Source organism: Ursus maritimus, unplaced genomic scaffold (assembly GCF_017311325.1).
Source record: "Ursus maritimus isolate PB19 unplaced genomic scaffold, ASM1731132v1 scaffold_17, whole genome shotgun sequence".
Lineage (NCBI taxonomy): Eukaryota > Metazoa > Chordata > Mammalia > Carnivora > Ursidae > Ursus > Ursus maritimus.
The window spans coordinates 53,522,177-53,550,082 of record NW_024424119.1 but is presented as its reverse complement, the minus strand read 5'-3'; the positions used below and the strand labels follow the sequence as shown (position 1 = coordinate 53,550,082).

General features: G+C 60.0%; 2 protein-coding genes across 5 annotated transcripts; one reads left to right on the top strand and one right to left on the bottom strand.

The window, feature by feature from the left end:
* The first annotated feature begins 820 nt into the window (after positions 1–820).
* Positions 821–14,590, top strand: CRAT (carnitine O-acetyltransferase). Of its 3 annotated transcripts, XM_040632042.1 has the most exons (15): positions 821–1,070; positions 2,630–2,768; positions 3,446–3,709; positions 6,428–6,546; positions 7,698–7,751; positions 8,282–8,447; positions 8,835–9,009; positions 9,847–10,025; positions 10,550–10,650; positions 11,017–11,136; positions 11,321–11,443; positions 11,576–11,711; positions 12,093–12,155; positions 12,845–12,982; positions 13,699–14,590. In XM_040632042.1, the coding sequence occupies exons 2-15, from the start codon at positions 2,742–2,744 to the stop codon at positions 13,912–13,914; spliced, it is 1,881 nt and encodes a 626-aa protein (XP_040487976.1). In that variant the 5' UTR covers positions 821–1,070; positions 2,630–2,741; the 3' UTR covers positions 13,915–14,590. The 3 variants fall into 3 exon arrangements, with proteins under 3 accessions (XP_040487976.1, XP_040487977.1, XP_040487978.1); XM_040632043.1 differs by lacking the exon at positions 2,630–2,768; XM_040632044.1 differs by lacking the exons at positions 2,630–2,768; positions 3,446–3,709 and having other exon boundaries at positions 825–1,070.
* Positions 14,591–18,758: 4,168 nt separating this feature from the next.
* Positions 18,759–27,906, bottom strand: DOLPP1 (dolichyldiphosphatase 1). Of its 2 annotated transcripts, XM_040632040.1 has the most exons (8): positions 27,805–27,906; positions 24,213–24,313; positions 23,847–23,931; positions 23,653–23,752; positions 23,318–23,416; positions 22,664–22,792; positions 22,136–22,225; positions 18,759–20,228 (listed from the first exon to the last, which is right to left on the bottom strand). In XM_040632040.1, exons 1-8 carry the CDS (start codon positions 27,878–27,880, stop codon positions 20,192–20,194), a joined length of 717 nt encoding a protein of 238 aa, XP_040487974.1. In that variant the 5' UTR covers positions 27,881–27,906; the 3' UTR covers positions 18,759–20,191. The 2 variants fall into 2 exon arrangements, with proteins under 2 accessions (XP_040487974.1, XP_040487975.1); XM_040632041.1 differs by lacking the exon at positions 23,318–23,416.

Below are 27,906 nucleotides of genomic sequence, written 5' to 3'. Positions count from 1 at the left end.
CACCACACCCCTTCCCCGCCCCCACGCCGGGCACCGCCCCCACGCCCCTACCCGACCCCCGCCGGGCTGGGGTCGTCCTACCTGGCGGCGACTGCCGCTCGCCCTCAGCCATCTTCCTCCCGCCGGGAGCCGGCCCGGATGCCTGCAGTCCCCTCTCACCTTTCACCCCCGCACCCCTTCCCTTTCCCCGGCTCCACCAGGCGCTCGGAGCTTTCTGAAGAGAAAGGAGCACCAGCCGGCTATAACCGAAAACCGAGAATTAAAGTCACCCCCGTGAAGACGACCGCCATGCTGGTGCGGGGCACTCAGGGAGCATGCCCAGCAACGGCCGGCTTGCGGCTGCGGGGCTCACGGGGAGGCGGCCGCCATGTTGGTGCGGGGCAGCTGGGAGCATGCGCGCCAACGGCCGGCTCGCCTCCCTACCAGCCAACGGTCCGCCGGGCTGTGGGAGCGCGGCAGCCATGCTTGTGCGGGGCGCTCCCCACCTGTCATCTTTGACCCTATCCCGAGGCAAATTAGAGGACGTTCCCTTATTGACAGGGTTGTGTTTTCCTGCCGCTCTGAGAGTACCGCTCAAGGACACCAAAAGGACCGAGAAGGGTGCACGCTACTGCCTCCAACAGCTTAGATAGCATTTGGAGGTGGGACGGCGATCTGGACAGCAGCCTTTTTTGCCTCTCTTCCTGGGTCCCACAGCCTCGCGGGGTCTCGCGACCACTAACTGCGCCCTCGGCCCCGCCCCTGGCCAGCCCGGCCCAGCGCTGTGGCCCCGCCCCGCGCTTGCGGCTAGCGGCCCGGGCCCGCAACCGGCTGGTGGGCCCGCCCCTAGAATCCTACTACCCGGGGCCCCCAGCCCGCCGCCCGCCCGACGCGGTGGGTGGGCGCCGGGCCGCTTCTACCGGCCGGCGGCGGTGACGCGGCGACCTTGGCCCGGAGGCTCTAGCGGAGACCCACCGACGGCGGCGGGGGAGGGAAGCAGCGGCGTGGACTTTGCCTAGTGCGGAGGACCGAGCGGACTGCGTGTCCGCGGGCGGGCCGCAGAGATGTTGGCTTTCGCGGCCAGGACCGTGGTGAGTGCGGCGAGGAACCCGGGCGGGCGGGCCCTGGACGCGGCGGGCGGGCGGCGAGTTGGGCCAGACACGCCCTGAGCCGGAATGAAGAAAGAGGCCATGGAGGCGACGCGGCCGGGTGGCCACTGTCCTACCCGGCCGACAGCTGCTGGGGTTAGATCGGCAGGTGGACTAGCCCTGCTTGGCAGAGGAGACTGAGGCTCAAGGTCAGAGATCCGATCGAACCCACATCGTGTGGCCCTAAATTCCAACCACCCGGAAAAGGCAGTGGGGACCCTGGCTTCAGGCAGCACCTCCACCCTTAGACCCAGAGCCAAGTTGCCGAGACCGGGCGTCTTCCCCGGTTATTCCCTGACTCACACACCTGTCGCATGCTCAGCCTGAGCCATCTATGCCCAGGGCAGAGCCACTTCTCCAACCTCATCCAGTTGGTCAGTCTCCTTGGGCTTATCACATGGCCCTTGGGGAATTTTGTGTGGCCAGAGAAATTCATGTGGAGGCCTCAAGCTGGGCTTCTTGGAAGATCCTCTGAAACGGCAGGAGGCAGCAGGTGGCAGCCCCATACCCTTCATCTTCACTGTCCCTCCCCACCAACTTGTCCATGTCTACCCCAGAAATCCTCCCCACAGGGCACCAAGGAGTATTGCCACTCTAATTTGAGTTCTTTTCCCCTCTACTCCAAGCATATCTCTGCTTGTATCTCCTTCTGTCTGTGCCAAGAAGGATGTTCAAACAGACACTACCTGGCCCAGAGGGCTGAGGGTGCCCATCCGCTGGCCCAGAAGCTCTTCCAGATCTCCCAGAACCCTAAGGCTCCACGTCACCCTTGCCAGTGACACCCGAGCAGTGCCCCCGTCTCACAGACATCTTCTTGGTCATCCTCCAGGACCTGCTGGGTGGCCTGATCACTTTACTGCTAGGGAAACTGAGGCAAGGAGAGACTTGGCCAGAACCCCCCAGATCTGGTGACTCAAATCTAGCAGAATCCCAAAATCAGCCTTCTCCTTCGGTTTATTTTTTAGTGCCCAAAGCCCTCCACTCTTGGCCCCCAGCTGAATGAGCCACAGCTCAAGAGAAGCAGGCTTTGCTGGAAGGGAGGCCCAGAAGGCTGCAAGAGTCCTGGAGGAAACCGGATGAGCTCTTAGCAGCCACTGGCCACTTAATGGCCCTTTCCCAGCGTCTGCTCTCTTGCACCAATCCCAATTTACAGGACCGATTTCAGGGTTGTGGTGTAACCTCAATGGCCAGGCAGCTTCTGCCTCCAGCCAAGTTTTCCATGATTAAACAAACCTACGCAGATTCCAACAGGTGGATTTTTAAATCCCTCCTGGCCCTGGCACCAGGCCCACCCAGAGAAGAGAAGAGAACATAGTCCAGGTTTCCTCCTACTCTAGTGCCTACTACCGGCCCCTTCACCTGCTCCCTCATCCTGCACTTCTGGCAGCTAGGGAGGGTGCCTGCCACAGCCACAACCCTAGATGCCACCCTAGCCACCAAAGCCATTGCCACTTCTGCCTCTGCCTCCCCCCTGAATCTTGGCTCTTGTCTTCTTTTTCTAGCCCGGGCAAGTGGCTGTCTCTTGCTAGGTTCTGCTCGCCCACTGGGTAGCACAGTTAGGCTTAGAGGCCCAGCCCAAGGCAGACAGACAGGGCAGAGAACCTCAGTCCTGCCATGGAGGACGGGCAGCAGAAAGAGAAGGTATGGAACGATCCTCTGCCACTTGCCTGCCCACTGCTGCCTATAGCCTCGGATCTTCTGTCTCTCTTTCTGCCCACCTCCAGGGTCTCCCAAACTTTCTCTGCTGTCTCTCACCCACCTACCAGGCCATTCAGCTCTTGCTTACCACAGTGCTACCCCTGTGCCGACTCTGTCCCCATCCCACAGATAAAAACCAAGCCCTGGCCCTTGCCCAAAGGTGCTATCATCATCCAGCTCTTTCTTTCTCTTTTTGCCTCTTATTTCTCAGCTTGGCAAGGGTGGGAGAAAAGGAGGTGGGGGGCCCCTGGGGGGAGCAGTCACCTCACGGCCTGCTGACTGGCTCATCCTACCAGAATGAGAAAGGTGGGGCCTTGTTGCCTCCAGACAGGTGAGAGGTCACTCTCAGCTCTGCCACCCCCACCAGGTGCCATTCATCCCGACTTGGTTCCCTGGAGCCTCACCAGGATCATTGGCCACACACCCCCGCCCCCTGCATCTCCCAGCCCCTGGGAGGTGGAGACATACAGTTTGAGGGCTGGGAAACCAGGCAGGCACCACCCAAGAGGCCATCTCTGACCCCAGGGATTAGCACATAAGTGCCCAGGACCATAGCTGTGGGATTGCCAGGGCCTTCCAGAGCCAGTGAGAGAATGAACAGGGTGTTCTGCTGCCTGCAGGTGAAGCCCCTGGGCTTCCTCAAGCCCTCCTCCTTGGCGAAGGTCTCCAGCCGCCTCAAGGCCCACCAGGATTCGCTGCCTCGGCTGCCCGTGCCCGCGCTGCAGCAGTCCCTGGACCGTTACCTCCAGGCGCTGCAACCCATCGTGAGCGAGGAGGAGTGGGCCCAAACCAAGCAGCTGGTGGAAGAATTTCAGACCGCGGGGGGTGTCGGGGAGCGCCTGCAGAAGGGGCTGGAGCGCAGGGCCAGGAAGACGGAGAACTGGGTGAGTGGAGCTCCCTGTTCCCACACAGGCTGAGGGGCCCGGGGCCCTCTCAGAGGCTCAGGTCATGAAAGGATCCCTCGCTGTGGCCCGTTGCGGGCCTCACGCTGAATTTCCCAGGAACCAGCGACTCTGGCACATCCTTTCGTGCCACGAGGTTTCTTGAGGGCTTCCTCTGTGTCTCGCACTAGGCAGGGCCCTGAGTGAGCAAGGAGGACACAGTCCACGGTCCCTTGGGGCTGACATTCAAGGCGGGTGGGAAGCGAGGTGATTAAACAGCATACAGGCGAGTGGATGGGTTTCTTTCAGGCAGTGAAATTTGCTGGGAGAAAAAAGGGAGGGAGGAGAATGACGGTGACTTTGTTCTGAGTAGGCGGAGAGGAGATGGTGTTGCATCTGAGACAGAGAACAACCCCTGGCAAATGTGGGAAGAGCCTAGGTAGGGTGCCCGGCAGCAGAGGCCGCAATATAGCGCAATGGTCTGGGGCTGGGCGGGGGGGTGCATCAGAGGAAGGAATCTGGACTTGAGCTCCGTGGGAGGCGGCCGCAGGACGGCTCCAAGCCAGGCATTGGTGTTGCTCGGTGACAGATCAGATCGCCCTGGTTCTTTGGCCCCATCTGTCACGCAGGTGTGCGCAGCTCGTGTAAATGGGTCCACACTGATGCTGCGTGCGCTTTTCTGTATGCGTCTTACACCTCAACACCGAAAAGGAGCACCCCGACTGCTGGGAGGGAAGCGGGCCTGGGGGCGGGAGGCATGGGATGAGGCTGGCGCCGGAACCCCCGAGGCAGATGCGGGCAGGGAGAGGGCGGGTGAGTCAGTTCCCTCCGTCAGTTCCCTCCTTGCCGATGGGGACTGTGGGGGGAGCAGTCCTGACCTAAAGCAACTGCATGGGGGGGAAGAAGAGGGAGACTGGCCAAGACAGGGAGGGCCGAGGGGAGAGCAGTTCTGTGGGAGAGAACCAGAGCCGGGTTCTGGCCGTGTAAGGTGGGAGATGCTCTGAGTGGGGCAGGTAGAGGGGTGGGGGCTGCACACAGGGGGTGGGAGTCATCAGCTGGCAGGTAGCATGTACTGAGCCTCAGCAGGCACTTAGAGAGTCTGTGGTCCGGCAGTTTCTCCAACATTTTTAGCCCAGAACTCCTTCCCACAGAAGCTTCTAGCTAAAGGGGTAGGGGTATCCCCTTCTCCACTCACAGAGCCCTCATGCCCAGCAGATTCTCAGTGGCGGAATGCCCACACCTGTAGGATCGCCCTTATTTCCCAGCTCTGGCCAGAGCCCCTGAGGTCCCTGGTGGAGTGGCGGCCCCCTGGCTGAAGGGAATTCTTGTCTGCCCTTCCCTGATCCACAGATGAGGAAGCTGAGGCCCAGAGAGGGAGATTGAAAGCCCAGAGCCACGCAGCCGCTCTCAGGGAGGCCCCGAGCTACACAGGACGGTCTGGCTGACCAGGAGCCCTGTCCTCAGCCCACGTCGGCAGAGAGCCGTTGCTAATGGCTTGCTGTACAACCTGGGCAGGTCGTCCTCCCTCACCCCTTGCCAGGGGCCCACGGCTGGTGGCCGGGTGCCACAGGCCAGCAGTTCCCCAAGCAGAACCTGTGTGGTGAAGAGGCAGGTCCCACTGCCGTTTGAGAGGGGAGAGGAAACTGGGGGGGTGCAGGGGCCTTGGGATGGAGAGACCGGCCAGAGAGGTGTTTGAGGCATGTGCTTGCAGGGGCGGAGTGAAGAGGGATAGTCCAGTCAGCACGTAAGGCTCAAGGATGACAGTCAGTGGCAGTCTGCACAGCCCGGACACAGGAGCCTTCAACAACCTGTCCGTGCCTGGGCCCCAGAGAGACTGCTTGACCGATGGAAATAGTGCCCCTTGGGCAGAGGACAGACCACCAGGTGGAGACAGGATGTGGCGCTCACGCCTCGTCTCGAGGGCGGTGATTTACCCTCGCAGGGAGCTTTCCCCAGATGGCCCTGGCCTTGGGACCCAAGGGAGTGTCTGCACCCCAGTCTGACACCAGCAAAACCCAGGCCAGGGAGGACCAGGGTCCCAAGGGCTACACTGCACTGAGCCCATGCACTCCTGGCTCCCTGGAGAAAGTCTACCCGGGACGGTCAAAAACACATTCATCAGACTTTGTAGATTTTTCCCTTTTCCCCTTTTTTGTCTATCCGGCATATATTTTTTTTTCTTTCTAAAAGTAGTAAAATCATTGACCAAAAGTGTGTAAGAGGTGTGCCTGGGTGGCTCAGTCAGTTACGCATCTGCCTTCGGCTCAGGTCATGATCCTGGGGTCCTGGGATCGAGCCCTGCATGGGGCTCGCTGCTCAGCAGAGAGCCTGCTTCTTCCTCTCCCTCTGCCTGCCGCTCCCTCTGCGTGTGCTCTCTTTCTCTGTGTCAAATAAATAAAATCTTAAAAAAAAAAAAAAAGGGTGTGTAAGAGAAAGGAAAATGATTCCCATTTCTGCCTCACCCCACCCCACCCCCAACCGCAGGTTTCCTGCCCTGTCTTTCTCTCTGGAATCTTTGGCTTGGCAGTATTGCCTGATTTCTCTTGCTAAGGAGGATTGCCTCAGGAGACGGGGAAACGATGGGGTGCTGCTGGTGGGTTGAAGGGAGTGGGGGGCTCTGGATCCGAGCATTCACTCTGAGGATCTGCGCTATATGGAGGGGGCAAATGGGGCCCAGCCAGGTCCCTGCCCATGCCTGACAGGTTCTGGTCCTTTTCCCAGCTGTCCGAATGGTGGCTCAAAACAGCCTACCTCCAGTACCGCCAGCCCCTGGTCATCTACTCCAACCCTGGTGTGGCCCTGCCCAAACAGGACTTTGTGGACCTGCAGGGACAGCTCCGGTGAGTGGCTGCGGCTGGGACAGGGCTCTGGGCATGTCCAGGGCCCTGACGTCCAATCCCCCAGGAGACTGCGGGGGCCCCAGTCCTAGTCATTATCTTTCATCCCTACGTGCAGCCTTATGAAGTTGGGAGTATGATCCCTATTTTACAGATGGGGAAACTGAGGCTCAGAGCATGAAAGGACTTGGCTGATCCTTTCAGGATTGGCTGATCCAGGCGAGAAAGCAGGGTCTTCCTGGCTGTAGAGCTTCATAACTGGTCACCACACTGTGGACCGTGTCCCCTCCCTCCCTCTAAACCTGAGGCTATCCCTCACCTCAGTTCTGACACTTCACCCCCCTCCTCTCTCTCTCCAGCTGGCCACAGGGTGACCTTTATACACAGTCCCCTTTTCCACATTCGGCCATGTCACTTGCCCTGGCCTCTGTTCCAGTACTACCAGGGATAAAAATACCAGTGACAGGGATCTCCTGCCCAAGGACCAGCCACTCAAGGCTACCACCCACTTCTCTTAAAGGGACCAGGGCACCCCAAGAATTCTGGCTCAGACTTCAGCCCATGGTCCCCATGTTGAGAGCCAGGGGCAGCCCAGGTGTCAGGCATGATTGGCGTGGCCCAGACCATCCAAGGAGGAAGGTCAGGTTGAGCGAGGTGGCCTGGGAGACACAGAGACCCCAAAACAGGAAGGTACCTATCAGAGGAGACACCCTGAGCCACTGCCCTCCCATTCATACTCCCTGTCCCCCAAGGTCCCAGGTCCCTCTCTAAGTGATGCTTCAGAGAAGGGTGACCTCCTCCCAGGCTCCGGGCTGTGGCTCAGGACTTCAGGCCCTTTGTGGGTAGAAGCTTCCAGCACTGACGAGTAAACCAGCTATAATCGTACCTCCGTTCATTACACCTACATCCTGCCAGGGCTTGGCCGAAGTATCTCCCTGGGCCCTCAAAGAGCCCTGCCTCTAGCGATAAGAGAAAGCTGGCTCAGAAAGGCAAGCCCGGACTCAAACACAGGTTTTCTGCAAGCCGTGATTCAGGAGTGAAGCAGTCTGTCCTCTCCTTTGACTAGGCCCCTCCCTTCACACCATGGTTGTCCCTGATCAGGGACCTCCCACGAAGAGTCCACGCGGCTTCTGATCTCTAATTGATTCCCCCAGGTTCGCTGCGAAATTCATCGAGGGCGTGTTGGATTTCAAGGCCATGGTTGACAAGTGAGCAGCCCGCCCCCGCCCCGCACGCCTAATTACCACAGCCACTCTAGCCCAGGCCCGGCAAGTCCCATCAGCAGACCGATGCCGGGCTGGCCCAGAGCTCCTCGCTTTCCCTTCCTGTTGGCGCAGCCTCTGTTGGGGTTGGGGAGACAGAGTGTGGGGATTGGGACACCTAGGTCCTCTGCTCCAGCTGCTGAGACGGCCACCTGGCCACATGGTCCCTACGGACCCCTGGAACTGGGGTCCCAGCCAAAGAGGCCCACAGAGGCTGATTGAGTGCTTCATCTGTGGCAAACTGAAGCACAGAAGGGGAAGGGAGTTTCCAGGGTGACCCCAGCAGGGCCCACCCAGGGTGGGACCCAGGCCTCCTGACACCACCCCCCGGCTCCTGCTGAGTAGGGGCAGGGACACCGCCTGCGTGAGCCCCCTTCTCAGCCGTGCCCAGCAGCAGCTCCCTGTCGGTCTTGTCCTCTTCCCCGTTTATCTGTCTGGCGGCCCCCTCACTGTCCCTCTGCCCCCCCCCCCCGCAGCGAAACCCTGCCCGTGGAGTACCTGGGGGGCAAACCGCTGTGCATGGAGCAGTACTATCAGATCCTCTCCTCCTGCCGCGTGCCGGGCCCCAAGCAGGACACGGTCATCAGCTTCAGCAAGACCAAGAAGCCACCCATGCACATCACTGTGGTGCACAACTACCAAGTGGGTGGGCTCCCAGCCGGCTGCAGGGGAGGCGGGGGGCAGGGCCAAAGGTCAGCCGCCCCCCCCCGCCTCGCATCGCACATGCCCGCGCGGCCCCAGGAACAGGCATCTCCTGGGCGTCTCCGCTGGGTGCCCCTCGAGGCCCCAGCCTGAGGGCAGCCAGGAGGGGCCGCGGGCCTGCCCAGCCTGGGAGAGAGCCATGCAGGGCCCTCTCCCCCTCTCATACCTGTGGCCTGGCTTTGTCCCCTCCGCGGGGCCTGGGCCGGCCGGCACTGACTATGACTTCCGGGCTGCCGAGGCCAGGAGGAGGTGGGGGTGGGAGGTAACTGCTGCCAGTCTGAGGCCCCCACCCGCCTCCCTTCTCTCCACTTGCCTGTGCCCGGATAGTTTTTTGAGCTGGACGTGTACCACAGCGATGGGACTCCCCTGACATCAGATCAGATCTTCGTGCAACTGGAGAAGATCTGGAATTCATCGCTGCAAACCAACAAAGAGCCCGTGGGCATCCTCACCTCCAACCACCGCAACTCCTGGGCCAAGGCATACAACACCCTCATCAAAGGTACCCCTGGGTGGGGGTGGAAGAAAGAAGAAAGGCCCCCACCAGGCCCTGTGTGGCCACATTTCTCACTGAATCCTCTCAACTCACAGTGGGTGTTTGCCCATTTCACAGATGAAGAAACTAAGGCTTGTTTGGGTTTAGTTTCCCTCTATTAAGTAGCAAGTTACAGTAACAGTCCGGGTCCTCTGGCTGCAGACCCCACCTCTGCCTCCACGTTCCTTCCAGATCCTGTGTTGGTCAGGGGCGTCGTCCCCAGAGCCAGACCCCCTGTGTTGGCCCCTAAGCCACACTGGCTCTCCACGTGACATGAGACTTCTGTTTCCTCATTTATTTTTTTTTTTTTAAAGATTTTATTTGGTTATGTACGAGAGTGAGAGGAGGGGCAGAGGGGGAAGGAGAGGGACAAGCAGACTCTCCGCTGAGCCCTGGGGTTCCATCTTAGATCTCACAACCCTGAGATCATGGCCGGAGCCAAAATCAAGAGTTGGGTGCTTAACTGACTGAGCCACCCAGGCGCCCCCCCCACCTTTTTTTTTTAAGTTTATTTTTATTTTGTTAGTAATGTCTACACCCAGTGTGGGGCTCGAACTCACAACCCTGAGATCAGGAGTCGTGTGCTCTTCCATCGAGCCAGCCAGGCCCCCTCTGTTCCCTCATTTCTAATGGGGGTCCAGTATTGGGCCCTGCCTCATGGGATGCCGGGGGGTTGCAGGGCCCTGTTGAGGGTAAAGCTCTGACGCCCACACCCAGCCCTAGGTGAATGCTCTGTCGGCCTCCAAGGCCTCCCCAGGCCTGACATTCAGCCCCACCCCGCACCCCTCCCGCCTGCCTCCACAGACAAGGTGAACCGGGAATCAGTGCGCTCCATCCAGAAGAGCATCTTCACCTTGTGCCTGGACGCCCCCGTGCCTCGGGTCTCCGACGACGTGTACCGCAACCACGTGGCCGGCCAGATGCTGCATGGCGGCGGGTGCCAGCTCAACAGCGGCAACCGCTGGTTCGACAAGACGCTGCAGGTGAGGACTCGGCGGGGCCGGGGCTCCCGCCCAGGACGCACACCCACGCTTGGCCCACTGCAGCCTCGGGACTTCCTGCCCCTCGCCTGGGCGTCCCTGGCCTCCCAGCTAGTAAAGCAGGCGGGCAGCCGGCAGGTGGATGTGGCTGTAATTACCGGGCGGGCGGCCTGTCATTACTGGGCCTGGCCCAGAGACCACTGTCACCCCTGCAGCACATCAGAGAGAGCCTGGGCTATGGGGCCAGGCAGAGCGCGCGGTCGTGGCCGTGACTTTCCCTCTCTGCACCTGTAAAATGACTCCCGGGGAGGGTACTGCAGGGACAGAGTGAGGTGTATGAGTGTGGGACGTGCTTGCTGTGGCCTGGAATGGGCCCGAGGCCCCTGCTGAGCGTTCGCTGTTACTAATCACAATAGTAAGTCCGCCTAACCCCTGAGATGGCTTCAGAGAGGCGCTGCCCACGGACCCAGCCCGCAGACAGTGGCTCCAGGGCCCTGGGCCTGACGGCTCCCTGCTCCCCTCCACAGTTCATTGTGGCAGAAGACGGCTCCTGTGGCCTTGTTTATGAGCACGCAGCAGCGGAGGGGCCCCCCATCGTTGCCCTTGTGGACCACGTCATTGAGTTCACGTGAGTGTGGGTGTCCCACCCTCTACCCGGTTCCTTAGCTCCTTGTGGCAGGCGACACACGTAGGGGAACGCCATTCTCCCTTGTGCCTGGGAATCTGTTTCTTCAAAGGAGGCCAGAGGAAGGCCTGGGCTTAGAGTCTGTCGGACCCGGGTTTGAGTTCTGGCTCTGCCACTTCCTGGCTACGGGAGCTCGGACAAGTCCCTTCCCCTCTGCAGGCCTCCTCCGTGTGGCCACTGGAAAGCTGGAGCGAAGGCAGTTTTCTAAGGAGCAAACCCAGGGTCTTCCTAGGCTGGCTCCCTCCAGCCTCGGGGACCCGTGGCCCAGGGGATGGACCCAGGCTCCCGAGGCCCCCGTGTCCCATGCAGGAAGAAGCCCGAGCTCGTGCGGTCCCCCATGGTGCCCCTGCCCATGCCCAAGAAGCTGCGGTTCAACATCACTCCCGAGATCAAGAGCGACATTGAAAAGGCCAAGCAGAATCTCAGCATGTGAGCACCGGGCACGGGTGGCTTAAGTCACGTTAAAGGCCCAGGTCCCTGGGGCCTGCCAGGCTCCTGTTCCGGGTCTATCATCGTACCCGGCTGCTACTGAGACTGCTCTTGGGCCTTCCCTGGGGTTGGGAGGGGCTGCCGGGTGCCTGCCCCTCACCCCCCCCCCCGCTCCGCCCCCCAGCATGATCCAGGACCTGGACATCATGGTGATGGTGTTCCACCACTTCGGGAAAGACTTCCCCAAGTCCGAGAAGCTGAGCCCGGATGCCTTCGTCCAGATGGCGCTGCAGCTGGCCTACTACAGGTGCGCCCCGTGCCCACCCCTCTCCCCCCCCACCCCTCCACCCCCATGGAGGAGGCACGAGGAGGCCTGAGGGTGGAGGCGGGCCACCTGCCGGGGGAAGGGGGCGGTGCTCAGCTCCTTCTCCCCCCCCAGGATCTACAAACAGGCCTGTGCCACCTACGAGAGTGCCTCCCTGCGCATGTTTCACCTGGGCCGGACCGACACCATCCGCTCGGCCTCCATGGACTCGCTGGCCTTCGTCAAAGCCATGGATGACCCCAGTGTGTCGGTGAGAGGTCTGGGGTAAGGGTGGGCAAGCTGGCCTCCCTTCCCGTCCACTCGGTCATTACACCACTGATGGCGCATCTACCGTCTTCCAGCCCTCCGGTGGGCTCCGCAAATCTCCCAGAAGGTGGGGTCATGAATTTGGCCCTGAGCTTCCTGGCAGCCAAAGACAAAAAGGAACCATTTGTTCCTTCACTTATCTGCGGCGAGCATCTGCCCCGTGGGTCAGGCCTTGGGGGAGGACGGACGAGAGCGATGGCTGTTCCCGTTCCTGCTCTCAGGGGTCAGGGGCGGCGGACTCCAGTGCTGGCTGGGACGTGGGCCACTGGGGTGTGGGCGGCAGGAACAGGGGAGGAACATGTGCTCCACCCCCCTCACCCCCTAGGAGTACCAGAGGGTGGAGCTTCTGCGGAAGGCCGTGCACGCCCACCGAGCCTACGCCGACCAGGTGACCGAATGACCTCGTGTCCCGGCTGTCCGTCTGCCTGTCCATCCCTGCAGCAAATGGCTGCTCACCTGTAGCACGAACCCCTCCTCCCCAAACCTTGGGGCACTCGGCGCACCTGGAGCAAGGCTGAATGTCCCCCTTTTAAAGCTGGAGAAACTCAGGCCGGGCCCAGTGACTTTGTTGGTCCCGAGTTAGCCTCCGGATGTTGCATCGTGCTCCCTCCTCAGTGGCCCCGGAGCCCACGATGCTGAGGGTTTGCAGGATCTGGCCAACAGCAGCGGTCCTGCCCTCTGACAGCTTGGGCGGTGGTCGGGAGGGTTCCCATCTGGCCCTGAGCCCCTGTGTGTGCCGGGCTCTGCCCATGTTCCATGCGGATGTCCATCTCAATCTCACTGCCACCTTGTAAGGGGAAATTCAGTGACCATCCCCATTTTATAGATGAAAACAGTGAGGCTCCAGGATGGGGCCAGGTCACCCAGCTGGAGGCCTGTGTTCTTAAATCCCTGGGCAGGTCGCTGGGCCTCGGCTTCCCCATCTGTAAAGTGAGGGCTCACCTGCCTGGACCCTCTGGTCTCGTGATTCCAAGGGACCACTGCGTGGAAGTGGCGTTGCTGCCATAGGCTTTTGAGGAAGGTCGGGGCACCCTCTGGGCCTGCGGCCCCTGCGCCTGACAGCTCCCCTTCTCACAGGCCATCCGGGGGGAGGCCTTCGACCGGCACCTGCTGGGCCTGAAGCTGCAGGCCATTGAGGACCTGGTGAGCATGCCCGACATCTTCATGGACACCTCCTACGCCATCGCTATGCACTTCAACCTCTCCACCAGTCAGGTGGGCCGCTGCCCCGGAGCCGTCCAGGCTTTCCTGCCCTCCGGGCCCCTGCCACTGCCATAGGTGCCCTGGGGTGGGATGGAACAGACCCCTTGGGGCCGGACAAAGCCTACGCTGAACAGAGCCAAGGTCCAGAACATGGTCAGACCTTGGTGGTGGCATGACCCATAGAGGCCACCCCATGTCCCTGCGGAAGCAGCTGAGTTCCAGTGGAAGAGCTGGCGCCAGGGGGCTGCACGGCAGCTCAGGGAGACTGAGAAGGAGTCAGAGTCCCTCCACGGGGGAGAATCAACTTCATTCATCCACTGGTCAGACACGAAGGAACATCTGAGTCATGCCATCCATGGCTGGGCACTGGGACACAGCAGGGACAGACCACCATCCCTGTCCCTGGGGACTCACAGTGTAGGCTAGAAGCACAGGGACGGAGGCAGTGACACCACCCCCCCAGGAAGTGCTGGGGGTCAGGGGAGGCTCAAGGAGGGAGCACTTAAAGCTCCCTCAGGAATGGCAAGGAAGGCTCCATAGAGGGTTGACTCCAGAACTGCACCCCAAAGGAGGAGGAGAAGTAAGGCATCTGCTGGAAAAGAGGAAGGGGCACCTCGGGCAGGGCACAGTTCGAGCAGAGACACAGAAGGGCCGGCTGGTGACACCGCGGTGGGGGGGAGGGGAGCTGGTGGGGTAGGACAAAAGCCTCCGTCCTGTGCTGTCTCCAGGTCCCTGCCAAGACAGACTGCGTCATGTTCTTTGGGCCCGTGGTCCCAGATGGCTATGGCGTCTGCTATAACCCCATGGAGGCTCACATCAACTTCTCCGTGTCGGCCTACAACAGCTGTGCCGAGACCAATGCTGCCCGCATGGCCCACTACCTGGAGAAGGCGCTCCTGGACATGCGCGCTCTGCTGCAGAGCCACCCCCGGGCCAAGCTGTGAGCTGTCGGGCCTGCCGGTGTCACAGCCCAGCCAACCCCAGGAGTGGGCCACCCACCAGGGTTCCGCTCCTTTGCTCCCTCCCCGCTGGACCCTGCCGAGCTAATGCAGGGATGGCTTCCCCCACCCAGCAGGGCCTGCAGGCCTGAGCCAGTGCCTTCCATGGGGTCTCCCCAGCATGTCCTGGGGCCTGGAACCTGGGCTGAGTTCAGAGGCTGAGTAGGACATAAGGCCCAGGCGCCCGGCCCGTCACCCATGAGCCCGCCTACAGGGAAAGGAACCAGAAGAGCCCATCCCTCACCAGGGCAGCAGGCTGGGAAGTCCTTTTCTTGCTAGCTCAGCTCTAGCCCACTCCCTGCCCTCTACGCTGCTGGGCCGGTGTCTGTACCCCAATCCCCAGGCTCCCAAGGATCTAGAGGCGGGACTCTGTAGAGCCAGGGGCTCCGGGCCTCCCCGAGACGGAGGCTGGGGTGCAGGGTGTGCCGGTAAGGGAAACCCAAGGCCTCGACTCGCCCTGCACGGCAGTACCGTCTCCCCCGGGGGGGCTGCTGTGCTCTTTGGGATGATGTGGCCCGTGAGCCCTGACTCGCTCGCTTCCATTCAGCTTGATTCCTGAACCATGTCGATGGTTGTATCACAGTAACACGCAAGGTGATTAATAAAGGAGAATTTGTCGGTGGAGAGGTATTTCAGCCGAGGGGGCAGGCAAGGTGGGGCAGACGCTTTGCGTTCCCCCAACTTGCGCTGCACCTGGGAGCTGGTGTCCAAGCAGCCAGCGGGCCGGGCCCAAAGGCTCCCAGAGCAGCCAAGAGGAGGGTTCTCGGGCTTCGGCTAGGGAGCCGCAGGCCAGCGCCGACCTCAGGGCACTCGGCCAGGAATGGCGCCAGACCCGGGGCTGTCATCTCCACTGACTTGGGCCTCCCTGTCCCGTGGGCTGTGGGTGGGAACGACTCTCCCAGGGGGCTGTGGGGCCTCGTCGCCGCAGCTGTGGTGGGCTGGGCAGTGTGTAGCTGACACTCAAGGCCTTGTCCTGCTGCCCACCCCTCGCGCCACACACACACAGACACACACCCCTGAGCCAACAGCGCTGGCGGCCAAGCAGCCCTGCTCAGCCCGGCCCAGCCCCTAGGCGCGGCCAGGGCCTACCAGACACCAGGTCATGCGGCCAGCCGATCAGATACCTATACGTGCCTCCAACCCCCCACACCTCGCAGGGCAGGGTGTTCTGCCAAAATCAAGTCGGCTGTGTATGCAGAGAAGAGTCTCTCCTCAGAGGCACCCGTGAGACCCCCAGAGCAGGGGCCGAGGGGGTGCAGGTGGGAGAGGCCACGGAGCTTGTAAGGTGACCTGGCTGACTCGGGACAGTCACGTGAGGGGTAGATCCTCTGTTTTTCTCCATTTTGCAGATGCGGAAAACAAGCTCAGAGAGGTTAAGGTCACCAGGCCACTAAATGGCAGAGAGAGATTTCCAGAGGAGCCCCCGTAGCCAAGCAGCCAGCCCCGAAACCAAAGCCACGCAGACAACCCCAGGCCAGCGGGTGGAGGAGAAAGGAGCCCGGGGTGGAAACCGGCCCAGACTCGGGCCCGGAGCTGCTGATGGAGGAGGACAGAGGGCCCCAGCCCGGGAAGCACGGGAAGGTGCCGGCTGGACCGAGGCACTGACAGGTGGAACCAAGCTGTGCTAGGCACTGGGGACTGTCCGGCTGAGCCTCCTCACAGCCCCACCCCCCACACGGGGGGGGGGGGCTCGGCGTCCCCGTTCTCTGGTGAGGCTAGGAGAGGGGATGCCCCCTGCGCAAAGTCCCAGGGAGCAAGAGGTGGGGCGGGGACGTGGGGAGGGGGAGGGGGACACACTCCTCAGGACCCCAGCACGGCCAGTAAGGTCGGGTGATGCCAAGGGAGGGGGTAGGGGAGCACCCTCCGCTCAGGGGCCATGAGCTTGAAGGCCTCCAAGAGAACCCCGCAGCACACAGCCTTTGCCGCTGGAGAGCTTCGGCTGACCCTTGGCTTCCCTGTGCCTGGGTGTCCTCGTCCCTGCGATGGAGGTGGGCCTGCTCCCCGCCCCCAGTGGACACTGCCTGCTCAGACACCCAGGACTCCCGAGGCTCGAGTTCTAAGAACTGCATGGGTCTGAAGAGAAGGCAAAACAACCCTTGAGGAGTGACGGTGGTCCCCTGCGCTTGAGCTGTTTCGGGGCTCCTGCTACAGAGGCTCGCTCAGTTCTCTGGGGCCGAAAGCACTGCTTGGAGAAGACGCATTTGGCACAGACACCCCCAAACAGTGTTAGAATGCTGGGGGTGGGGGCGCCTGGGTGGCGCAGTCATTAAGCGTCTGCCTTCGGCTCAGGGCGTGATCCTGGTGTTCTGGGATCGAGCCCCACATCAGGCTCCTCTGCTGGGAGCCTGCTTCTTCCTCTCCCACTCCCCCTGCTTGTGTTCCCTCTCTCACTGGCTGTCTCTATCTCTGTCGAATAAATAAATAAAATCTTAAAAAAAAAAAGAAGAATGCTGGGGGTGGGCTGGGGGTGGACAGAAGGCAAAGGAACACTGATTTAGTCATCATTCCTGAGGGCATGGCACGTGGCCTCACACTCTGTGAGTGTTGGATGGGGGACAAGCAAGTGTTCTGAAGGTCTCTGAACACTTCCGGAGGCGTTGGGGATATCACGCATTCCTACAGGATCGAGTTTTGAAATCCAACTGCCTGGGGGCTCGGTCGGTGAAGCGTCTGACTTCGTTCCGCTCAGGTCATGATCTCAAGGTCCTGGGAGCGAGGCCCGTTCATACCCCCCACCCCTGCCCCGTCCCAAATAAAGAATACCTTTAAAAAAGAAAATAAATAAAAAATAAAACCAGCTGTCTGAATGTTACGCCAATGGACACTTCCGTCTTATGATGAAATTTCTAGGGAGAGCATCATGGGCTTAGCTAGTGGACCCAGGGGAGTGCTGGCCCCGGGAGCCAGCAGGCCCCGATAATGATGCAGACGGAGAACTCGGTGTGGGGGTGGTAGTGTTTTTTTGTGGGTTTTTTGCGAAGTTTGAGCAGAAAAGAATGGGTCTAAATAGATTTTGTGCAATACATTATTAAATTTGAATCTGTGACGCAATGAATGAATCAAAGATGACTTGTTTTTTACCTAGATCCCCTAAAAGTTTGTCCAGGTTGGCACAAACTTGCTTTGGGCTCTTTTCACTGGGCAAGTGCAGGGGCTGGAGCCTGCCAGGTGAGGTGAGGGCCAGACCCCCTAGGGCCCCATACAGGGGGACTCTCCTAGGACAGTGAGGACGGTGTTTTGGGAAGATGCCGAGGAATCTTTGAAGGGGGCCTGGCTGGGCTGCAGATGAGGGGGCCATGGGTGGGGACTTCGCGGTCTCCAAGGAGGGACTGGTGGGGCCCTGGACCCAGAGCGGCCTGGCAGGTGGGACAAGTCAGACATCTGAAAGATGTTTATCAAGTATGACATAGAGTCCGCTAAGCTGGGGGCCCAGACTGAACGGGACAAGTCAGGCCGACTGAAGGTGGGGATAGTGGGCAGGGGTGGGGGGCTGTGAGTGGGGGTGAGACAGTGAGTCCACCTGGGACTCAGGGAACCCCCAGAGCTCACTGGATCGCCCCTTTCCTTTCTCCTCCCTGCCCGCTGACTTTTGTCCCACCTGTCCAGTTGGCTTGCTCTCTTCTGCTGTATCCAGTCTGCCTTATACCTACCTATTGGGTTGTTTCTTAGCTATTCTATTTTTCGCTTTTGATTCATTTTAACATCTGCCAGATCTTGCTTTAGTATCCTGTCCCCTATAGATATTTTAAGTTTGTCTTTTATTTCCTTAAAACAATAGAACAATCTAGTCTGTGCCTGATCATTCCAGTATCATCCTGGTGTTTACAGGTCTGCCTCCGTTGCCTGTTTTCTGCTGGTTCCTGGTCATGGCGCCACTTCCTTTCGTACCTGGCCGTCTCGGTCTATATTTTGCGCACCGTAATTTAAAAACTTGTTACACGGGGCGCCTGGGTGGCTCAGTTGGTGAAGCATCTGCCTTTGCCTCAGGTGATAATTCAGGGTCCTGGCATCGAGCCCCGTGTCAGGCTCTGCGCTCAGCGGGAGTCAGCTTGTCCCTCTCCCTCTGTCCTCACTTATGCTCTAATAAACAAAATCTTCAAAAACTATGCATACAAATAACTGAAGTCTTGGATAAAGTTTCCCCCCAGATTTGTTCGCTTCTGCCACATACCTGGGGTGACGTCAACTAACTGTCAACGTTCTGTGGACCCAGCAGGGATCCAAACCCAACCTCCAAGCTCATGTGAGGACAGACAGTTCTGATTCACCCTGATCCTGACTGAGGTGCTTTGTGAATCAAGGAAGGAGTAGACTCCCTGCCCCGGGCCAGCCGTTGGGGGGGGACCTGTGCCCACGTCACTCCCATAAGGCCTCCAAGCACCCCGCTCAGTCTGCAGCTGTACTTCCAGAGCAAGACACTCACTGAGTGAAACAGGGAGTGGAGACAGCAGAGGCTTAGGAAGGGCGCGCTGGCCCAGTTCTCACGGGCTGTCCCACGGAGAGGGAGCGAGGCCGAGGGCAGAGCCAGAGCCAGCCAGGACCACACAGCGGGGCAGAGCGGGGTTACCCAGGATTACCGAAGAGGGGAACTTGAGGTCTCCTCAGACACTGGTAGGAAATGTCACAGATGCTGTTCAAACCCCAGGTTTGGGGGCTGGAAGGGACTAGATGTCTTGGAGATGCTCATGATTTTATGGTGTTCACCACATCCGTGCCCCGCAGGGTCACACGTCCCCACGGCCACCCCCGAGTCTCTTCTCATGAGCTCAGGCAACATATGCTCAAGCCGCCAGAGTTCAAGATTTTATTTTAAAACAATAGTAAACAATTTCATTGATTTTTCTTAAATCAAACCACCTCACACTTGGCTTGTCTCAGGCAAAAAGTAAAAAATAAAAATAAGAAAGGAAGGGGAGGAAAATGTGGGGACTGACCAACCTTCCCCAGAAATAGGCCCCTGGTCCTGGCATCTGGAATGGCTTTTGGACACGGTCTTTAACAAATGAGAAAAGAAAGCACCAAAATATTGTGCTTCAGCAGCAGATTAGGAACCTCCACAAAGAAAAAGGGTGGGGACGGGGTGTGGAACACAGGGCCCGAGCAGCCTCCTTCAGTTCTAGAAACTTCCAAAGAGTCTGGAAGCATCTCCTCTCCACAACGCCATTTGAGAGTGACTTAAGAGATCGGGTTCCTTCAGGAGAAGCCGCCCTCCACACTGGACAGTGGGGATCTGTGCAACCACACCCCGGACACAGGCTTAAAGATGCCCGAGCAAGTGCCAGGCTTCTGGGAGGGCGTCGAGGACAAGGGAGTGCTGAGAGCACACAGGGGGGCGGGGGGGAGGGGAGGGGATGGGAGGTCAGAGACATCGGGCGCCCACGGCTCCGCTCCCCTCACCCGGCTCCTGGTTCCTCTGCACTCTGGGTGGAGTGGACAACGAACTGCTATGGACGGCAGGACAGAAAAAGAGCTGTAAACAGCCTGGGTTTGCTTACCCACATGTGCAGGCTCTTTTGTCAGAAGGGGACCATTGTCTTGGGGACAGGGGACCGGAGAAAGCCCTTGTGGTGCAGGGTCGATACGGGGAGAATACAATGATAGCAGCCGCCAGATGCGCGCTCTCTCGGGGCCCTGCCCCCCAGACAAGGAAACACTGAACAAGGTTCTGGAATGGCACTGGTGGCGGGGAGGGCGTGGGGGTGCTCCCCTCCTCCGGGGCCCCCATGCCACCTCTCTGTCCCGGGCAGCTGACCTTGGCCCCTCCTCTGTATGCAGGGCGACCGCGGCAGAGCAGGCAGGCCCTTCCGGCCCCGTCTCCAAAAGCCCGTCTGCCTTTGACAAAACCCCAGAATAAATAGTGTGTATTTGTCACGCCACCTGGATTCCCTGGCCCTGCGATCAGAGGCGCAAGCCCTCCTCTACACCACACCCCGGTGCCCGTGCCGAGGGCACTTTCCGCCCGACCAGCGGCTGGCAGCAGCACAGCGAGGGTCTCTGGCCGTGTGGCCCCCTGGCAGCAGGCCCTCCAGGGTCCTGGGTTGAGGGGCTGGCTCAGCCCTTTGGTCCACCTTGTTCATTAAAATTAAAATAAGAAAAAAAAGGCTCCACTTGGTGACTTGGGTCTGTAGAGTTCTCTGCTTCATCCCTCTGTCTGTCATTCTGTCCGTCCTGCAAGGCATCACGCAGGCCAGATCTGGAGGCTGGACCCAGCCACACTCACCGGTCACTGCAGTTTTGTCCCCAGCTTACGCTGTCTGTTCCTACAAAGTGGGGGTGGGGGTCAAATGTCAGGATGCTTAGGGGTCAAATGAGGGGACCCTTGGCATTCAGGGACCCACACCCTCAGCTGTCCCCTCCCTATCTATAGGCCCATCCAAATGGGTGATTGCCCACCCTGGTAGCCCCCGTGATGGACTCAAACTGGGCCAATCAGAGCTCCCTGCCCTGGGACCTGGGATCTAGGACCCAGAGAGGATCACGGTCTCAGGCTGGGCCTATAACCCAGATGTCTCAGTTCTGGAGTTCAGGAACCCAGCCAAGACACAGGGCAGAGGTGGGCCAGGGATGAGACCTGAGGCCAGAGGGACGTGGCTGGAGTCCAGCTAATGCTGGGGATTACAGATAAGCTGACACAAGCAGGGTTCTGTTATATTAGCCAAAACAGACACAAAACGGTTCTCCACCTGGAGCGACACAAGCCAAGGGGCAAGCACGGACTTGATGTTCTACGGGGGATTTGAGTACCTGGTTGGGGGAAGGGCTACATCCACGATGGGCCCGGGAACCTGAGGGAAGCAGGGACAATCTCCCCCATTTTCTAGACGGGCCGGCTGAGACTCAGAAAGAAAAATGGATGGACTTATCTAAAGACTCATTTAAGACTCAGAAAACTAACTGCACCCACACGTCCTGCATGGTGTGGCCCCAGCCCCATCCCCTGCTCTGTCCCCTCATTCCCTGGGCTCCAATATCACCTGCCTCTGTTTGGGGGACTCACCTTGGTGAGTCCCCCAAACAGGCTTTGTCCTGCCTTAGAAGCTTTGCAGGTGCTGTTGCCTCTGCTGAGAGCACGCTCTTGCCAACCCTACTTCAATAGGCCCACTCTTTCTCCACGCTCAGGCCCGCCTCCCCTGGGAAGCCGGCACAACCGCCCTGCCCTCCCCCAGCCCCCAATCAGGATCCTGTCACGAGCTCTCAGGCCCAGGACACAGATCACACAGACAGGTGCTCCATTCCTCATGTGCCTCCTGCCTGCCGTGACTGTCTCCTCTGTGCTACCCCCTCCCCCAGCACACGGCCTGGCCCAGAGCAGGTGCACGTGGAAATTCTGGCTGATGAGAGCAGGTGGCGGCCAGCCAGGTGGGGCCAGGTCGGTTGCCTGGGCCAGCTGGGGCCCTTCCATCATTAATGGGATTGCCGGCCCTAACCCCCTCAAATCCCCTTTCCTCATGGATCCAGGGGTTTACCCTTAAGCTCGTTAGGGTAATTTGGACCTTGATGCACCAGACACATTTCCTGGATGCTGCAACACCGCGCCCCGGGCCCACCCCAGGGTTCTTCTCACCAGCACGTCAGGACACCTCCCAGGCTTACTCTGGAGTCTCACCTCACCTCAGCTCCCCCTCTGAACATGGGGAGAAATCAGGCCTTCCCCAGCCCTGCTGGTACCCCACCCAGGATCTGGGGCGAGGGGAGAGGGAGAGCCGAGTCAGGAGGCTCCAAGCCCAGCTTTGTTCCAACTTGCTATGCATCCACGGGCAGCCCCGACTCCCTGTGCCTCAGTTTACCCATTTGTAGGAAAGTATCTGGACTGAACAACTCCAAGGGATATCCACATACAGCCACCCTGAGAATCTCGGCCGCCCAGCTCTCTGGTTCTGGGCCACAGAGGCTAAAAGCACAGCTCTGGGCCAGACAGCCAGGTTCCCCGCCCAGCTCCCACACCCACCATCTGCAAGTCCCCAGTCAAGCGACCCCTCCTCTCTTCTCTGAGCCTCAGTTTTTCAGCAGTAAAATGGGGCTCAGGGGAAGGTTCAGTGAGGCAGTGCAAGAAAAGTGCTGAGGCAAGTGGCTGGCTATTGGGGAGCCCTCCAAAAAGGGGGGCAGTGGCCGATGTGGGGCTCTGTCCCACTGAGGCAGGACCCAGTGACTGCTGGCCCCAACTCACCTGGCTTCTGCCCGGGTTACTGTGTACTCAAACCACAGTACGTTGGGAATGAGGCTCGTGTCTCGGATTAGGAAGAACTCAGAGATAGGCCTGGAGAAACAGACATCCAGAAAGCCAGGACCACATTAGGACATGAGCCTGTCACCAAGCCAAACATCCCCCCACCCCAGTGCCCAAGGCTGGCAATGCACCCTCCCCCACTGTTCAGAGAGTCTTTGCCTGGCCTGTGACCCAGGAGCCACCGAGAGACCCAGACGTGTCACCTGTGTGATACCCAGGCAGCAGCGCTGCCTCACGGTACACACAGCCCAGCAGGCCTCGGGCTGCTTCCTAGGTCCCTGAGAGCACAGGTGTGGAGGACGGCCCCTTGGCTTCTGGGCCTGAAGAAACCACCGGGGGAGGAGGACGCCAGGCAAGCAGGGCCCACAGCCCATGCCCGCTCGAGACGGGGACACTAGGGCCCTCCCAGGGAGCCGGAGGCTGGGGACAGAGGCGGGTGGGGCAGCCCCAGGGCCAGGAGGTAGTTACCAGGCTGCTATCCTAGGGAACAGCGGGGTGAGGACCTCCTGGGTGAAGGCGAACCAGGCGACGGCCATGAGGCTCCCAGCAATGCCCCCATAGAGCACCTGGCTCCACGTGTGGTACAGCAGGTAGACCCTGGGCCAAGGACAAAGGCAAGTTCATGAGACCCAACTGGGCACGGGCCTGCACAATCCCCCCAAGCCCAAGCGCTGGCTTCCCGGGGACCTGTGTGTGCAGACAGGACAGACTCCTGTGAAAACGCACAGCCTCCGATCTACTTCCAGAAGGAGCTGCTCCTTCCAACAGCTGCTCCCCCAACCACAGAAGTGAAGGGATGGTTTGGCTGGGATATGTGTCCCTTCTGCCCAGCCTTCAGCTCTGAGTTTGTCTGCAAGAAGCTCCTCCGGGACACTGGGAACAGATGGCTGACATGTGCAGGTGTCCCCAGAACCTTGGGCTCAGCCAGGAGGAGAGAGCAAGGACTGGGCTGGAAGGGGGAGCGGAGCCCTAGCCCTTTAAAACGAGAGGCCTGGGACCCCTTTCCCAGCCCCGCTCTACAGGCTCTGGAACTCGGGTCCATACGGAGGTCCAGTAGGGACCACAAATCCAGCAAGACCCCAGTGGGCAGGGTGGGGGTAGGGGCTCTCCCTCCCTCCATACCTGCTATAGGAGACTAGAAAGGCCGCGGTGAGGAGACCCAGGGAGAGCACGTGCCTCCACAGCAAGTCCAGGAACCTGGCGTTGTTTGTTTGGTGCATTCTGGGAAAACAGGCCTGTCAGACGGCCTCAGCCCACCGCCTGGAGCCCAGGCCCCCCAAACAGCCCCTGGTCCCATCCAAATGCTGCCTGGGCACCTTCTCCTTGTCTGCAGCTCCTCCCACCCTTGACAGAGGCCAAGCCCCTGTCCAAAGGGAGTCCAAAGAGCTAAGAGTGAGTCCCTGGCAGTGGCCAGCCTGGGCCAGTTCAGGGCCACCCCGGCCAGGGCAGACTCTCACCTTAAATACAGGAAAAGGAAGGAATAGACGGAGAAGAACCACATAAATTGGGAATGGCTGGAGGGCATCCCGTACTTGGTGCCCACTGCCATGTGGGGGCCTGGGAGAGAGAGAACACAGCAGGATGGGAGGATGCAGGCCTCCCTGGCATGTCCCGACCGGGGAACCCCCAGACCCCACGGCCCGGGCCCTACCTCCACAGGGCCGCGGCTCCTGGATGACGTGTTTGATCAGCCAGTTGACCCCCTCGTTCAGCGCCAGGCCCCCCAGGAACGAAATCTGCCAGGGAGACGTGTGGTCAGCCGGGCCTCTGTGTGCTTGCTGGCCACCACCCAGGCCCAGAGACTGCGGAATCTGCCCGAACCTCCCAGCCCAACTAGTGAACAACCCAGAACCGGCCAGGAGGCACTGCACACCTCAAGAAAGGGGGAGGCAGGGAAGGGAAAGCAAAGCACCCAGGATGAAATGGTGCAGCCCCCCTCCCCGGCGTGGGGGCTGGGGGGAGCACTGGAGGAGCAGCGGAGGGCCGGGCAGGGACCGGCGGGGACCGGCTTACTCACCGTGTGCAGCTCCCGCTTGAATATGATGAGGGTCACGAAACCAACAATGACGAAGACAGGGCTGAGGCTCAGGTAGGCAAGGAGGTGGCCAGAGAGATCACCTGGGGTGGGGCAGGTGGGTACAGGGAGAACAGGATGACGACAGAGCACGGCAAGCAGAAGAGGGGCCAGCACCCCGCAAGTCAAGTGGGGCCTGAGCCAGAAAGGCGGCCCCAGGAGGGCCTGAAGGGCAGGACCAGGCAGCTGTGGAAGCCTCAGTCTACCAGGTGACCACACCAACCCAGTCATGGGCATGATGGGCCAGTGTCTGTTCACTGAGCCCTCCTGGTCATAGATCATTAGTTTAAAGCTGGTGCCTGCGCTGGCCCCATTCTGTAAATGAAGAAACTGAGTCCCACAGGGATTACAGGACTTGCCCAAGGCCACACAGCCAGAAAGAGGTGCGGTCTGGCCTAAAATCCAAGTCTCTGGCCTGAGTCATACTAGTAAACCCATTACCCTGCCAAAGCAGGAATTTGAACCCGGCTTGGTCCGACCTCAGAGGCCAGGTCCTGTACCAGGAGGCAGGCCGGCAGGCACATGGGAGCCTCTGGATCGCAGCGCTGTGCTGAGGCTGCCGCAGCCAAGCCCTGGGCCTCCCACGGAACCTGGGAGTCTCTGGACACTGCAGAGTCTGTCAGGGACCAAGTGAGGCTGCTTTGCCCAATATGGCAGCCTCTCCACTGGCAAGAAATTGGCTACCTACTGCCTGCTTTTTACCCTCCTTACAGGCCAGGAAAGGGGGCTGTGCAGGGATCAGGAGCCCCTTAGAGAGCTGAGGACACTGAAGCCAAGAGGCAAGAGCCACGTCCCCTCTTGGGTAAGGGCAGGGCTGACACGGAGCCCAAAGACTGCCCTCAGCATTAGAGACAAGGTGGCTGTGTGGCTGCTCCAGCGTCAGACGGTATGCATGGTTCACGGTTCAGTTCCTGGGCCAATGAAAAGGGGACAGGAGCACCCACGTTCTAAAGCTGTGGGAGCTTTGATGCAGCAAGGCCCGTGAGACCAGCTCAGCCCCTGGCACCCAGGACGCTTCCATGTTGGGAGAACCTAGCATGGGAAACAGCCCACACCACCAGCCTGGCCTCACACAGGCAGCAGGAAGGTGCCCACACGGGCGGAGCCCAGATTCCAGGCTGAAGAGATGGTGACACACCTGGCCTCACTCACATCTACCCACGGTACGACTGGCTGGGAACTGGCATGGGCTAAAGGGCCAGCAAGTGCCACTGCTGCCCCAGGCCCACTGGGTGACACTAGGTGAGGCCCTCCCCTTTCTGGGTGAGGCCTGTCTCCTCATCCCCATGATGGCCTGGTCCCTTCCAGCTCTGAGATTCCAGGTCTCTCGGCTGCCCAGCTGATGCCCCAAGCACCAGGTTGTGAGGACAGGGAGTAGCTGGTGCCCCAAAACCTTTGACCATCTCTATGGCCTGCCCCACAGCCAATGCTACCCTCGGGCCTTCCTGCAGATGCCATAGAGACTCTGGCCTCGCCACTCTCTGATCTAAGCCCCTGTGTGGCTCCCTCTGCCCTTGGGATGAGTCCCACCTCAGCCCAGCTCATCAGGCCCTGCACAGTCCTGGCCCTGCTTCCCTCCCACCTCTGCTCCAGTTCCCAGGAAGAGAACTCTGGTTCCCTGAATGCTCCCTACCCTGTCCCACTTCTGGCCTTGGCACACACAGGCTCCAACTGAGATGCTGTCTGGGTTAATGCAACATAAATTAAGTAGCCCCCACAGCAGCAAACAAAACAAAACAAACAAAACAAAACAACCTGTTCCTGCCATTGCAGAGCTGTCAGTCTGTGGGGGTGTCTGTAACCAGGGCATGGCTCATGAAGCACTCGCTAGCGTAGCTATGGGGCCAGTATCTGTCTCTCCCTCTCCACAGTAGGCTGCAGGAGAGCAGGGACGGGGTCTCTACACCCTGCTCAATCCCCCAAGTCCAGCACAGCACCTGGCACTTACCTAGGCTCAAAAACGATGCTACATGAGTAGAGAAGGGATGAAGGAAGCAAGGATCAGTGTGGTGAGGGCACAAAAGGGGCCACAGAAGAGTTAACAAGGGACCAGGCCTCGAACGAGGCCCCCAGGTTCACCCAGGTCCCTCCCCCAGGCACTCACAGTCCCAGCAAAGGGTCCCTTGTCACAGCCTGGGTCATGCTGCTCATGAACGCCAGGTTCCTTCTTCTGGTTTGTGAGCACTAGAGAAGCTACTCTGAGGCCAGGGAGGGGAAATAGGAAAGTGCTGAGGCCTTCAAGTCCCTTCCCCTCTCCAGGCCTTGGTTTCCTCCTGTAAAGTGGGTTTTTTTTTTTTTCACAGTCCATAGGGCAGAGAGTATATGGGCCTTCACCATTCCAAACCCAGAGCTAGCCCAGGGCCTAGCACTCAGGAAGTGCTCAGTGAATACCGGCTGAATGAATGATGCATAAATGGTGGGCAGGCAGGCAGGGCACAGGCCTGACAGGGCCACCCTGCCCCCAATATAAGCCAGAACACCTAGCATCAAAGTTCCCAGGCATCCAGCCCTGGGGCCCTCAATGGGGCCAGGTACTCATATCTCTACGATGGAGAGCAGCGTGAGCAGGCCCTTCTTGGGGCAACCAGACCTCAATGAGGGGCCCCCAGCTTCACCCAACACTCAATCATCCTACTCAGGGAGGGTGGGATGGGTCCTGGAAAGGTGAGATGATATTCACTGCAGTTACATATTGAAAGTTCACTGTGTGCCAGGCATCGCACTCAACATGTCTCACATCACCGCTAGAAAGAAGGCACTGTGATCAGTCCCACTTTAGAGATGAACTAACCGAGGCACGGGGAGGTGAGGTCATTTGCACCAGGCCTCAGCCTGAACCGGAGCCCAGATACTTTTGAACCTAAGGCCCAAGCTCTGCACCACTCTACTAGCCTCCAGAATGGTCGCTAAAGGACCTCTCAGCTGGAAAAACCTGCACTTTTAGAGATGTATCTGATTGGGAAACTCCAGAAGTCAGATCCCACGGGCTGCCAGTCCCCTAACCCGGCCCGCTTTGTTGTGGGGCAGTACCCTGCTCAGGGCGTGGCACAAGTACTCAAACAACGAATAGCTTCCCGACCTCGGTTTGCACACTCCTAGCAGTGGGGAGCTCTTTGCAGCCTAAAAGCGCTGTCTGAAGGAAAGAGGCACTCCCTGCACGCCGAGGAGGGAGTCTGGCCTCTCGGCCTCCAAGGAGGGCAGGGAAGAAGGGCCCAGGTCCAGGCCAGTCATCCGTTCCCGCCTCACGCAGACCCCAGCCCCATTACAGCCCACCCGCGTCCCGGGACCCGGGGGAGCGGCCCGGCCGCGCAGCCGCAGAGTGCGCGAAAGAGCCGCTCACAATTTCGCCCAGCTCATCGCCGCACCACTGCGCCTGCGCGGCGCGCGCGCCGGCCGAGCCCCTCCAAGCCTCACTATTTGACAGTTCCCACCCGGGTCCCCCGGAGCCCCCTCCGCGGGCTCGCGCGGGCTGGAGCGCCCGGGTCTGACGGGCCGGCCCCAGGAAGGCGTTCTCCGAAACGGGGCCGCCTTTTACCTGTAGGATATTCGACGTGGGTGAGGGTCACCGGCCGCCATGAAGCGGGGAGCGAGCACTGTCCGTCCGCTGCCATCTTACCCGGAGACCGGGCTTCGCCGA

Coding starts and splice junctions, on each gene's coding strand:
- CRAT (XM_040632043.1), top strand. CDS start 1,044: ATGTTGGCTTTCGCGGCCAGGACCGTG. Junction 1,071..3,445: donor CTTTCGCGGCCAGGACCGTG/GTGAGTGCGGCG, acceptor TGCTGCCTGCAG/GTGAAGCCCCTGGGCTTCCT. Junction 12,156..12,844: donor ACCGAGCCTACGCCGACCAG/GTGACCGAATGA, acceptor CCCTTCTCACAG/GCCATCCGGGGGGAGGCCTT.
- DOLPP1 (XM_040632040.1), bottom strand. CDS start 27,880: ATGGCAGCGGACGGACAGTGCTCGCTCCCCGCTTCATGGCGGCCGGTG. Junction 23,932..24,212: donor TCAAGCGGGAGCTGCACACG/GTGAGTAAGCCG, acceptor TCTCCCTGGCAG/ATTTCGTTCCTGGGGGGCCT. Junction 23,417..23,652: donor TTCCTTTTCCTGTATTTAAG/GTGAGAGTCTGC, acceptor CTGTTTTCCCAG/AATGCACCAAACAAACAACG.